At 38.9% G+C, this 14,178-nt stretch overlaps 1 protein-coding gene across 1 annotated transcript in view; it reads left to right on the top strand.

Moving 5' to 3' along the window:
• Positions 1-1,640: 1,640 nt before the first annotated feature.
• The window catches only part of TAOK1 (TAO kinase 1), a 37,278-nt gene continuing 24,740 nt past the window's right edge, over positions 1,641-14,178 (top strand). The window contains exons 1-7 of the mRNA XM_026861499.1: positions 1,641-1,862; positions 5,998-6,069; positions 9,002-9,103; positions 10,501-10,546; positions 11,445-11,541; positions 12,329-12,442; positions 13,210-13,301. Of these exons, the coding sequence (XP_026717300.1) occupies positions 1,731-1,862; positions 5,998-6,069; positions 9,002-9,103; positions 10,501-10,546; positions 11,445-11,541; positions 12,329-12,442; positions 13,210-13,301 (655 nt within the window). The 5' untranslated portion in view covers positions 1,641-1,730. The remainder of the gene's footprint in view (positions 1,863-5,997; positions 6,070-9,001; positions 9,104-10,500; positions 10,547-11,444; positions 11,542-12,328; positions 12,443-13,209; positions 13,302-14,178) is intronic.

Below are 14,178 nucleotides of genomic sequence, written 5' to 3'. Positions count from 1 at the left end.
CAGGCAGTCTTTGTCATTTCACATGCTGCAACTGTCTAGAGAAGAGTACCACTGAGCATAAACATGCAAGAGAGAATGTCTTTTTCCATCCTTGTAGGAATTGCTATGCAGGGAGGGAAAAACAAATGATTCATTGATGGTCTAGAGGCTTGGAGAAAGGTGGAGTTTATAGTGTCTAGAAAAGGAGGACAAATGGGCAGGGATAGAGCCTTCAGCTGTGTTGATTAAACTCAGGTTTATTGTCTTATTTTTTTTCATTATGAAGATGTAAAACTTAAAAAACAAACAAAAAACCAAAACAAACCAACCAAAACTCCCCCAACAATTTGAGATACTGAGATATGAAATATGAGTTAAAAAAGCCCAAGTCTTGACCAGACAGGGATTTTTGGAAAGAAGTGAGCTGTGTGATTAGCTGTCTTCCAGTGACACAGAATTGTTTTTATTGGTGACAGTTTACAGTGAATTGAGAGGAAATCCCAAGACCCAGGCCCTCCCTTTAGGAGGGGGAAAAAAGTGCATTTTACTTGTAATGGTTGTCTGGCTTCACCTGTTGTAAAGATACAGTAGGATTTTAGCCCGACTTGAAAGTATGTTCAGGGTAAATTCCAAGACACACTTTGAGTAAACAAAAGCAAATGCATGGTGCAAATGGAAAGGATTTCATACGTTCCCAACGGCGTCTGGAGTTGCAAGTTCCTCTGAAGAAAGTGTTTGCCAATGGGCCTATTGTAGAAGGCTGTATCATGTGCTATCACAATTAAAATGTATGTTTGCATCTGCTGAAGCAGAGTAGAAAGACATGCGTTGTGTGTGGAACTGGCTATCTCCTGTTCTGGTTGCTGTTCTCCTAAAGAAGGGGGTTGCAAATAAGATTCTGAAGAGCAGGCACTTTAAGATAGAAATCATGAATTTAGATAAGAGGAAAAAACAAAAGGATGGTGGCTTATTTAGTTGTGGAAGGAGAAGCTTTAGAGACACCTTCGCGTGCATGCTGAAGTGGGTAGAAATTGATCCCTGGCTGCTGCTTAGTTGGAGTACGATTGCAGAAGAAAAAAATACTGAGCTGAATTAAAAAAAAAAAATTAAATACAGATTAGTAAATGGAAGTGATGGTTCATACACATCATACTTGTATCATATATCCTGTGTTGCAAAGACCATGAGGGAGGGAGAGAGGCAGGGAGAGAGAGAGAGAGAGAGATGCAATTGTGATCAACTTCATAGATAGATAGGTGGATGGATGGATGGATGCAATCGTCATCCACTTCACAAAGCCCAGACAATACTTTAAGACATAGCGAGTGAGGGTGTCAAGGTTGTACGGGCTCACAAGTGACAAACTGGTTATCGCTGTAGGTCAGAGAGATTCTGTTGACCGCCTTGCAGGTGACTGAGCAGATGCTGAAGCAAGGAATGTGTCTCATTTTGTGCTTTGATTTTGGTTTGTGTTCTGTAGAAATGTTTGACTGGTGTCACAGCGGGACTGTGACGTTATCGCAGCAGATAGGCTGTGCTGCTTCATGCAACAGGGATGCTTGCTCTGGAAGAAGTGGAAGCTGCTCTGCTCTAGCTTTGTTTCTGGCTCTATGAGAAGAGGATAATGAGTGAAGGTTTGCAATCTTTTTCTTGCAGTAATCCATGCTGAAGAGGCTCCATTCATACAGATGAACCAAGGGTTGAGGCAGCACTTTAAACCCAGATAGTCGGTCGGCTAACTGCCCAGCAGGATGCCATCAACCAGCCGAGCGGGCAGCCTGAAGGACCCAGAAATTGCAGAGCTCTTCTTCAAAGAAGATCCAGAAAAGCTCTTCACAGATCTCCGAGAGATTGGCCATGGAAGCTTCGGAGCAGTTTATTTTGTAAGTAGCTCTGCGACTTGTGAATTTTAGCTGTGTCTTTTTATCTTTAAACTGCAGATGTAGACTTTTTTGAATGTGTTGAGGAAAAGAAACTACTGTGAATCTTTTTATATGGTGTTTGGGGCAGAGATGTTTTCTTGGGTGTCTGTACAGTCTCAGTCCGTTCACAGGCTTGCAGTATCTCTAAGGTGTGTGCATAGAAACTGAAAAGAAAAACTGGAAATGTGGCACTTGCCTGGTGCATCGTTGTGTTGCAAGCAGGGTTTTATCTACAAATTAAAACATAGACTTCTGCTTCATCAATTCTGACTGGCAATGCAGTTCTTTTGGTCTGATTGTCTCCTTATCATCTCTTTTCCTTTGAGAGAAATTGAGTTCTCTCTCCCTTCATGCATACCCCCAGGCTTCCTTAAAGCCATTCTTTGTGTTTGACACCTGAATGTTGGTGCTTTTGTTGTCATTTGTCCTGTCACATCCTTCCCTACTGCAGGCGAGAATCCCAGTATTCATCTGCGTAAAACTTATTTGACATGAACGTCTGGACAGCAGAATTTTTCTCAGGCTGCTTGTGTAGCTCCACCCAAGGTGGGATGTCTCACGGTAACCTCGTTTGCAGGTTGCTGTATGTTAACCAAAGTGCATACTGTGAGACCTTCATTAAAAAACCATTTTCCTCAGAAAACCTTTTCAGATTTATAATTATAGGAGGTGTGGCCAAACCTGCCAATTTTCCTTCAGAAAGCCATTTGTGTCAGTATTTTATGAGATGCCTATTCATTGTTAATAATTGCAGCAGACCATGTTGGGAACCTTCCAGCACAAATTTAATGCAGCACAGATGAACTAATTAGGAAAAGCTTCTTAATTTTGTTCCCTGCTTAAAACTATGTGCCGCCACTGTCTGGGAACAGATCTGGGGGAGAAAGTGTTTTCTAACGCAACAGTACTTACCTGTGGCCTTTATGTAATCTCATTTACTCACTTTGGTTAAAGAGAGGATGAAAAAGGAGGGGACCGACAAATCTGTCTTCCTGCGATGTGGAAATATTACTGAAGTTTTTCAGGAGCACTGTACCTTTGAGGCATGCATGAACCACACGGGTATGGCAGACCAGCTAGAGGTAACCTGGGAGCTCAGTGCTAAGAGCCTTCCCAAACATCAGCAAGAAGCTGCCAAGCCGCCGTCCTGGCATTTGTAGACTCCTTGAACTTTGTAGCTGTGGTAAGGGCTGATTGCCCATTACCAGCTCCTTCTACAAAGAGATCAAGAGTAAGAGGTCATTAATTTCTAGGCCCTTCTTTCTCTTTCCCCCCCTCCCCAATTTTAGAGTACTAATTCGTTATAGATTGGTATTTATTCTCTAGAGAGTGTTTACTCACTGCTGTTTGGACTGTGCTTCTTTGACAGAAAGTACATCTGATTTGGCACTTGCAAAAAGACAAGTGTAAGCAGTGCATCACACTTCTCCAACCCATTTGGGGGCTTTATTTTTGTCAAGTAAGAGGGAGTTTCCAATGAAGAAAATACGCTGTTGCTATTATTGTGTTACGAAGTTTTAACCTGTAAATTGTGTTTGTATTATGGTATCTTTTAACTACTAGCAGGTTTAAGATCTTGAATCTGAAGCTGTCGTGTAATGTACTAGATACCTCAAACTCAAAAGATGAGAATGACAACAAGGAGGGAGAAATGTAATGTGAATTAAATATGTATAAAGAATTCAAGTGGGGGGGGGAATGTGTGTTTTCAGTCCTTTATTCTTCTGTAAAGCTAGGGAGAAAAGTTTCTTTAACAAGATTTTGATTCTGCTGATGCAAACAATTCAACTTTCACTAATCAAGGTAATATTGGATTATAGTTAATAACTGCTTAAAAGCATATTACCAAAGACGATGACATACTCCACCTTTTTTTTTTGCTCATGCTTTGCTTGTATCACTGCTGAAGTTACTCTGGCCACCAGATGTTCATCCTTTGTGTGGAGTTCTTGGAGGAAAGCAGGATATGTGTGCATAAATGTCTGCCGTAAAACAAGCCTCATTCATTTGGATCATTTAAGTTAGCTGGCCTTGTAACATCTTCATGGCTTTCATCTAGGAACAATCTTTTTTCAATTATTCAAGATCACAAGGAAAATAAAACAGCAAATGGGACTCCATGATTTTAAGGTTGATGGGATGTCAGCGGTGATGGTTCTCTCAGCCCTGCTGGAGTGGTGAAGGACTGTAGGGGTTAGGCAAACACAATCAGGGGTCACTTGGGTGTTCCAATACATAACACACCCCCTTCACCAGGCTGCTTTCGTTGCATTCAGCCTGGACCAAAAAAGTAGATGATAAATAGATCTGGGAGTAATTAGCAAGTAGAAAAACCCATGTAATCCTGAAATCTGCCCTTCCCTTTTTTAAAATGCAGTTTAGTCTTTCATTGTTAGCTGTACCTACCTTTCTTTCCTTTTAGTGGTGACCCCAAGAAGGGCTGATATATTTATCTTGTGTGATAACTGGCTAAGTGTTTGCTCGTGTCTCTTTCTTTGTTTTTGTTACATCCTGCAGTGGCAGAAAGTTTGGTGTTTTTCTTTCTTTCATAATTGACATGAATTTTGCTGGTTCACCTCATGGTTTTAGTTTCTTAGAAACTGCAAGTCTGGCACCTCTGAATCATTTTGGTATTATCCTTACCCTACTCCCTGCTCTGCAGTGTAATAATAGCTTCACTTGACACAGGAAACCTACTACACTGGAACACTGCAGATGGAGCAGAAGAATAACCCACTCTCTTTTGTTAGAGCTGTGTTCCTTCTGCTCTACTCTAGTATTTTGCTTGCTTGTTTTATTACAGTTCTTCACTGATTTGACTGTTTTGGAGATTGTCTCTAATTAGTAAAGATCTAGGATTCAGAATTTTATTCTTCCTTTTTAGTTGTCCCCCCAGTCTCGGAGGTAACAGCAGCAACACAGTAGGGAGGATCCTTTCAAACAGAAAGAAAACTAAAAATAGTATTGGTTCAAGCTTATCATAACTGGTTGAAATAAAGACTGACAGGGAATTCTGGGAATCTCTTCAATGAACAGCAGAATTAAAACATGACTGAAAAACCTTTTTACAAAAGGCAGCCCCAGTACCTCGTTAATCCATGTTCTGATAGGCTGTGCTTGATAGTACAAATATATTAAAAATCAACATTTTCATCAGTGATCAGTGAATGCTGTGGTACACATTATTTTGATTTATATCATTTGGCTTCGTATCCAAGTTGATTATTCTTATCGGAGACACTCAGAGGTCTTTTCCTACATCACCCTCCCATGCTGCTGAAATCCTTTACAGAGGAGAGGCTGGGGTCCTGTCTGGAGCCATCCTTCCTGCAAGGTGAAGCAGCACTGCCTCTTTTCCTGCCAGGGTGAATGAGCCATCGCTTTGGTGCTAAATTAAACAAAACTTCTTGTCCAGTCTTATCTTGGATTGTTGCTGTCTGAAGTCAGGAAATCCGCCTTTGAAGTGTGAAAAAACACGTCCATTTATTGTGCAGTGTAAATAATAATCTTTTTGGACCGAGAAAGTGAAAGTCTGAACAGGATTCTGAAGATGGGTCACTTAGATCACTGATGTCTCTATATATCCTCTGCCTTCCTTTGAGACACAGTAGCTAATTTGTGGAAGTGATGGGGAGAAAGCCAGTGTCTGGAGCAGGTATCTCCTGTGCATCCTGTGACATCTTTCCTTACGTTTGGAATGGAACAAGGAGGCTGAGCTTTGCTTCTGTTTTTTCTGGAATGGACCTGGGCAGGGAGAGAAGCTGATTGAGGGAAAATCAGATCTACTTGAATCAGAGCTGCTTTTATAAGTTATGATTTTTAGTTCAGAAATGACAGTTCCCACCTCCTGCAGAGATTTGCTGGATGCTGAGCACGGAAAAATGTCATACCTTGTCTCACAAACAGGAGGGTGATCTTTTAACTTCATAAGGAAATTTCTAATAGATGCAGCAGTCATACCCCTTGGAAAATAGTTTAACTCTCTGCAAAAGTTAACTAATGGATAAAGATTTTTTTTTTTATGAGTATGTCTGGTTCACATCTTAGGGGAAATCATGATCTGAAGAAACTGATGCATTATGTTTTCATGTTACAGGCACGTGATGTGCGCACCAATGAAGTGGTGGCCATCAAGAAAATGTCATATAGTGGGAAGCAGTCCAATGAGGTATGGAGAACGTGTTGCATATTAAATCTTGACCTTTGAAAATACTTATTATATGGGATGATTTTAATTAGCTTCGGTTACAGCAGGAGGAATCTTCCTATAACTGTAAAGGTGAATGAGGGTACTGTGTAAACAGAACAAATTAGTTTACTGTTCACAGTGTATTTCTGCCTAATCTGCTCCTGGAAAAGATGAGTAGGACTTTTTTTTTTTTTGTAGACACAAAGGGCTCTTTTATGGGACTGTGTAAATGTGTAGAAAGCAAAAAAGAAAATTAAAAATGGTTGGTTTGCACGTTAGTATGTCTTGTTGCCCCCAAACTTTCCATTTTAAATACCTTTCAAAATAACCATGGTGCTTACTGACAAAGGAATAATAGCGATGGATGCAGTAGTGAAAGATTCAGAGGGAACCTTGCTTGTACAAAGTAGTAAGGCAGAATGCATTCTTCCCTGGAATGACAGTGTTGGTGAGCAGCTAAAACAAAAGCCAAACAGCAGTGAATGAATGAGTGTGAAAATCTGAACAGCAGCATAATTACTGCCAGAGATTAAGGCAGTCTTTGCAGAGAGGTCTGTAAAAGTAGACCTCTGAGATTTAAACGTTAAGTGTTTTCATGGCCACCACAGATGTGTGGTTTTTCCCTAGGACGCTTAACAGAGATAATTGATTTTATACTTGAAATGTGTAAGTGCTAGTACAGATTCTTGAAAAGCCCAACATGACACGAACAGCTGATTTGGTATTATTTCTGGTAAACGGCTTCTATCAAATCATGGCATGATTTTTCAACAGAAGTATTTATTGTAAGCTTCTTGTTCAAGGCATTTATGGTTCCCTCCCTCCATTCTCGATATTCCAGTCTTAGAGGCAGTCTTGCTCCGATGAGTTTGACTAACAACTCGGTGCTTTCTGTGCCTGCCTTTTGTGTATTGATCATCTGCGCTACAAGGAGCTGAACTATTCCTTCCTTTCTGTGTGTGCGTATGTCGCTGTGTAGGAGGTAGAGGTGGCAGTGTCTCTCCAGCAGTCCTAAATTCTAGCTTCATAGTTAAATTTGCTATGCGTGTTTCTATTTTGTCACTGCGGTGACTTGTTTAACTGTGTACTGATGAAAGAATAATTTGTACTTACTACTTGTCCTACTGTTTTAATTACTGTGAGCTATAAATACTCTATTCACATGAATGAAACAAACTGTGCATGCTTCAGAAATAGCTTTTGTTTGTCTTCAATGCGTATGTTTCTTTATTTTGAAGAAGTAATAAGACTAGGATTATAACACTTTCTATTTTACTTCTGTATTTATTTGTTTTGTTCAGAAGTTTGCTAGAGTTATGATCTAGCCTATGTAAAGAAAATTGACTAAGGGCATTCTGGTATCATTGATATTTGCTTTGCTTTCATGATAAGTTTTTTATCATTGGTGGGAACAATTACTCTCTAAAATAAGGACATATTTTATACTAAAAATAAGTTTAAAACCTTTGAAATATGTAGTACTGTGCTTTTAATGGGATCTTGGAGCTTTTTTTTTTTTTTTTAACACAGGAAATCATGAATACATCTTGACTAATATATCCCCTCTCTTCCCAATATAGAAGTTTAGCTTGGTGCATTCTTAGTTTGACTTTTATTGCTTAGTACCTCAAAGCCTTTGAGGCTAAAGGGAAAAGGCAACTAAGTTGTTCTTGTAGTGAAACGAAGGTGCCAGGAGAGAGGTTATGTTAGTATAGTTTTACTAACGTCATTCGCACAAAATTTCTGGTGTTGAGAAATGTTGAGTCAATCAGCTGCCTTGGTTGTGGCTACCGTGTTCCCTGGTTTCATTTATTTCTCTAGCCCTAGAATTTTTTTTTTAGGAGGTTTTGGGTTTTGCATGTTTTCCAAAGCATTTGGGTATATGGGACCGCTGTCCGTCCTGGCTGCATACATACGCCTGAGGAAGTGTGTGCTGAGAGATTAACAGGACCTGGAAAACGGCTTTAGAACCTTTTGGTGTTGGGAGAGGTTTCTCTACCTCTGACTACCTTCAGAACTGATACTCTTTCTCAAACATTTTCAGGGTCAACACTCTTCTGTTGATGTCTGCATACTTAAATGGTTTCAGCTACTGGGTTTGTTTTTGAAAATCTTTTTAGTAGTTGTAGTTTTGCTGTTGCACATACAAGCTTTTGCCTTTCTTGCTGAGGAGGTGTAGATGTGTTGCAAATGGGATTTCCTCCGAGGGGAGTAACAGCAATGTCTAGGTGCACATTGGAACATGACATTTTGGCCTCTTCTGTATTTTAAAGTTGCACTGGCAGTGCTCGCCTTCATACTAAACCTGGATTTTGGTTTATCTGTTTATTCTTTTATTCCTGCAGAACCATTCCCTTATCTAGTAGGTAATTCATTTTAAATTGATCCTTGTAAAGACTAAACTAGTAATGGAGAAGCATTGCCAAGAATGTAGTCGGATATTTGGCGACTGATAAATAAAGCCTCATCCAGTGTAGTGTAGTTACTGGTACGGTTAGGTCTTTATATCTGCAAGAGTTAAATGAGAGACAGCTGATACTCCTGAAGGACACTCTCTTTCAGGTTGGGAGGTATGTTTGATTTGACAACAGAGGTGGTATCCCTTGAAAAAAGGGTCACTTTTTTTTGAGGTCTTGCTCAGATATTGAGTGTTTACCAGTATATCCTGTGTGTACATATAATAAAAAGTATTACAGTGCTAAATCCTTACATACAGCCTAATCGATCAACAACTTATTTTGTAGATCTGTTGAGGAGTTAAGCAGTGAACATCATGGTGTTGATGTAAATTTATTTTTATTTGGAATCTATTAAGATGGTTTTGCCTCTTAAAATAATCAAATGACATAACAACAACAATAATAAAGGTAACAGTTTTATAAAGTCTTTCTATTCCTTTTATTTTCTACAGAAATGGCAGGATATTATTAAGGAAGTCAAGTTCCTCCAAAGAATAAAACACCCTAACAGTATAGAATACAAAGGCTGCTATTTGCGGGAGCATACAGCATGGGTAAGCATCTGCCGCGCTCTGCACTTCTCTTGCCTTGGTTAAGGGCGCTTTAAAATATCTCCAGCTGGCTTTCAGGAGGCACCTGAACACTTGCATTGCACAGGCTCAGATGAGAATAGCCAAGGGCCTTACAGATGCTCAGCAAAACTGAATGTATTCTTTGGAAACCAGATGTAGGGAAAATTTCCCTTTCACTTGCAGAGTAAGGTGATCGTGCTGCTGTTCTAGTATATTTAGCTTGATGGACTGAGTATTTGAAAGAAACAATAATGGTGGGGGGCACCAAATTTATCCACTTTTCTTGCTGTAAGGGAAGGTGAGAGTTTCATGTGTACTGCCTGGGAGGCAAGTATGGCAACTTTGTTAGGTACTTGCAGGCCATTTAACAAGGCATTTGGTATGCCACTGAGTATTAATGGTTCAGTACTTTACAGCTTGACTGAATATATTCCAGAAGTAAGTGTTCAGTTGTACTTTGATGGAATAGGTTAGAATTGCCCTACTGATAATTGTAATTAAAGTCTATTTTGAGTCATTAGTACTTCTATTATTTAACTAAATTCTTCTGTTGTATATTGATTACTTCTGTTGTCACTTCTCTGTGTATTTTCAGGTGACAAAAACCAACTAGCTGGTTTTATTTCTGGCTGTAGTGTCTTAATTACTTTTGTACATTTGAAAGTACCACAACAAAAAAACCCCAAACAAACAAAAAAACCCCAGCAGTCCACCCCACCCAAACTAAATTTGTGGGTTTTGAGTTTCTCTGCATGCAAAGCATTTGTAGGAATAGATGTGATTGGCTATGCAGAGGAAGCGTTTTGTTAATCAAAAAGTGAGGTGTGCACCTCTCATTGACAAAGTTTTTGTCATACAATATGCCAAAGAAATCATGTTGTCGAACTAATGATTTAAATTGTAAGTACTGTTCATGTTTTAGCTTCAGTAAATCCGTAGGACAAAGTTTTAGTTTCTTTTTTTTTTTTTTTTTTTTTTTTTTTTATTTTGAAATCTGAATGGGACAAAATCTTAAGTAAATCCCTGAATAGCTGTTTAATACTCTCATAAGCCTGTTAAGTGCAATTTAACATTCCTGTTAAGTACGTGCATATAAAATAAGATATGTAATACAGCACATAGCTGGTTATGAATATGCTTTTGCCTTCCTTACAAGTTTTGTTGCTTGATAGCAGATTCCAGCTAGAGCTTTCCTGTGGGAAGGGCACAGTGTGACAGTGCTAGGATGGGGCTTGTGGTACAGGCAGTACTTGTTTTGTTATGGCAGTCTGCCTTGTATGCATCAGTGAGTATTTCTAGATTTCTCCATGAAGTCTAGAAAACATACGTTTACTATTATAGAGATTATCTAACAACTATTTTGATTTCTCCCCATACAGCTTGTTATGGAATATTGTTTAGGATCAGCATCAGACTTACTAGAAGGTATGTCATGTACATTTATTTGATTGAAAGTCAGAAGTATAGTACCAAAGTAGCAGGTTACAGCATCACAGTTATCCTTGAGTATATAGATTTGTTTGGAGGCAGAGTGTGTGTGAACAGGTGCAGTTTTTCAAATTCTTTCATGGTTGTAATGGCTTTTCTGTAGAATATTGACTTTCCTACGTGACTAGTGTTTCCTTGGTTCATACTATTTTAAAGTTGTCAGTCAGCTATTTATTTTCTTCTGAGGTTTGGGTTCTCCTGTCATGACAGTTCAGGATTTATTTCTGAAAACCCTTGCTGTTGATCCTAATGCTTCCTAACAACTTGTAGGCCTGTTGACTGAAACAGCACTGCAGCATTATTAGGGTTTTGCTTGATGAGGTCTTTTGTTAAAAGGTTGACTTTCTATCAGGCTTCTTGAAGTGAAATTTCTTTGAAGATATATGTGTGGCTAGTAAGTTGTTCATCTCCTTTCCTTGCCAGGAGTGTTTCAAGGCAAAAGGCTGACCTGCCAGAGAGTATTGCTACAGTTTATTCGTGTGTGAATTGTCGTAAAGTTCTAGGGTTTGGGATTTAGCTTCATCCGTGGAAAACTGTATTGAATCTCAAATAGGTGTTTGGGAGAATGGTCACAGAACAGACAGGAATGTAGTTTATGGTTGCAAAGTAGTCTCTTTCTGATAGCAAATAGCTGCTGTTTTACAGTTAGAAGATTATATCTGATTATAGAATGTATGCTGTGAATTATTTTTGCATTTGCTTCTCATGCTGAACCTAGTAAAAATGAACTTTTAGTATTTTCTCTCTGTTTATATTGTTAAAAATACTCACTTGCATGCTGCAAACTGCATTGGTTTTCTTTAATATTGAATTTCAAATAAATTCTTTCCTTAAGTTCATAAAAAGCCGTTGCAAGAAGTGGAAATAGCAGCAATTACCCATGGTGCTCTCCAGGGATTAGCATACTTGCATTCTCACAATATGATCCATAGGTAAGTGGTTATACTTTTGCTGTCTCACACACTTACAGGTAATTTATTTTGTTGACTGTATCCCCTTCGTCTCAAATTTAATATTTGTAAGCAGAGATTTTCTTTTCGCACTGCCTGTACGCTCCCAAACTCCTGATTTATAGTAGTCAAATACTAGCAAGCTATGTATCTCCATATGCACTATCTCTTACAGCTGGTGTTCATAATTTCTGCAGAATTGCTTTGAATCTGCTATGCTTTTCAATACTTGATACGATGCTGATTGTTCCCTGAAGCAGGGAATAGCAAGGCAGGCTGAGTTCACCTAAATAGCTTGTAGCAACTGCAAGGCAAAGATTGTTGGGGCGGGGGGGAGCACTAATACTTGAAAAATTAGTTTTACATGAACACACATGTTGAGAAGCACACAGTAAGTATGGGATACAAATGACCTTTGCATTTAAAGGACCTGCTGCATTTTAGTAGAATGGAGGATTTGAATATTTACATTATTAGGACTTTCTGAAAAACATTTACAAAGGACGTAGTTGGTTCAGAAGGTTTTGCTGAACTGTATATAAAGCTTATCCAGGTGTGCCATTTTTAAGGTGATTTTTAATACAAACAAAATTTCTAGGTCAAGGGCCATGTTAAGCAATTAAGCTAAAGGTTAAAGATTTAGTATTTGGAGGAAATTTGCGTATTCTGCAGCTTGAACATGTGAATACTGGTGTGTTCTGTACTCTGTCCTATAGAAGGCTTTTTTTCTCAGAGAGCAGTAACACTGATGCTTGTATCCTATAACCAGAGATATCAAGGCAGGAAACATCCTGCTGACAGAGCCAGGACAGGTGAAACTTGCTGACTTTGGGTCTGCTTCCATAGCATCTCCTGCCAACTCATTTGTGGGGACGCCATATTGGTAAGCCAAGAGTTATACACATTTCTGGCTTCATGAAGTAAAAGGGTCATTTATTGGGTATTTAATATACTTGGGCTTTAGTGGAGCTAGCTTTAATCTTCTGGTTGTGGTAGTGATAAAATGTACTTTGCAAACAAAAGATTAAAAGTAAGTAGGCTCTGACTTCAAGCAATTGTGAATCCTTGTATTTGTAGTTCACAAAACTTAATAAAAATATTTTGTTGTTCTTACACTGACTTTAAGTGGTAGAGGTGGGATTGAATCATCTGTAATATATTTTAATCACTCCCCCCAGTGGTTTTAACAGTTCGTATGTTCTCACCACGTCTGGTTGTTGAAATAACTGGTGTTTTTTCTTTCATAGGAAAGGCCAGGTTCATTGAACAAAATCCTTTGCATATCCCTTGTATGCTTTTGATCTCTTACACCTAATCTGTGGTGTTTACACAACTGAATCTTATAATTATTTCACCAGAGTTGGCCAGCCAGCTAAACTATTGGAAATGTGGAAGGGCGAGAAGGTGGTGATACTCATAAATGGAGAACTGGGCAAAGCACAGGAGAACATTGTGCAGCCTCTCCACAGGCTTGTACTAGTGTGGGTGCCTGGTCTTTGCTCCCAGTGTCCCATGTTCATGCCTGATAACTTGGGGAATGATTTATTTACGGTAGTTGAAGTCGGTGAAATAGCCTGTTGAATTGAAATACTGATGATGATAATGTGTTCCGTCGCCCAGAATTTTATGAGCACCAATTTCCTGTTTTAGGATGGCCCCAGAAGTGATTTTAGCCATGGATGAAGGGCAGTATGATGGCAAAGTAGATGTTTGGTCTCTTGGAATTACCTGTATTGAGTTAGGTAAGTTATTTTCTTTGAAAATTACAAAATACAGTTGTTTAATGCCTAGAACTTACTTAGCTGAATCACAGTGCAGAAGATCTATACTTCCTTCCTTGTCCTGGTTTCTCTGGGACTTGAGTTTTAGAGAAAAGAGCCAAATGTTCTCTCTAGAATTCAAGACCAAGTTTCCAATTTGATGTTTATTGAACTGGCATTTTCGTTACCCCAACAAAAAGAGTTGTATAGACAAAGAAAATAGCCAAACTGTATCGCTAAAGGTATTTGCATTATGTGGGAGAGGCAGTTAACTTGAAGTGGGAAAAAAAGTCTATTTGCTGAACAGCTTTATAAGTGAACCATTAGGAGTTCCAGTGTGAGAATGTATTTAATGATATAAGTTGATATTGTTTGCATGCAAATTTAAGATATGTTAACAAGTCCAGCAATAATGAAGTTTTGGATAAGGGGGCAGCTTCAAAACTATATTCAGTGTATGTTGTCACTTCTGAGTAGATTTGGCTGGAACCTCTCTTTTTAAAAATAAATAAATAAATAAATGGAATGATTGAGTTTTGAAGTGGTAACCTATAAATCAAACCCAAAAGAAATGATGGCACTGCCAGAACAGCTACTTAAAGCAGACATCACATTTAAAGGACTATCTTAGTATGGCATTCTCTTTAAATTTAACATGTAGTATTTTCTTGGAACATAAATACACTGACTGAAGCACACCACCATGCACAGCACTACTCAGATTTTAATCAGGATCCAGCTCCCTGGGAACACTTAGCTCTAAGTTTTTCTGGGGATGGCGAGGCTCAGTGCTGCTCGTTGTACCTGAGGCTGTCCTACCATCCCTGTCAGATCTCATTGCTCCTAGTCCAAACTGACC

This window comes from Athene cunicularia, assembly GCF_003259725.1.
Source record: "Athene cunicularia isolate RWA chromosome 19 unlocalized genomic scaffold, athCun1 chr19_part1, whole genome shotgun sequence".
Taxonomy (NCBI): domain Eukaryota; kingdom Metazoa; phylum Chordata; class Aves; order Strigiformes; family Strigidae; genus Athene; species Athene cunicularia.
This window is presented reverse-complemented; position numbering and strand designations above follow the sequence as displayed.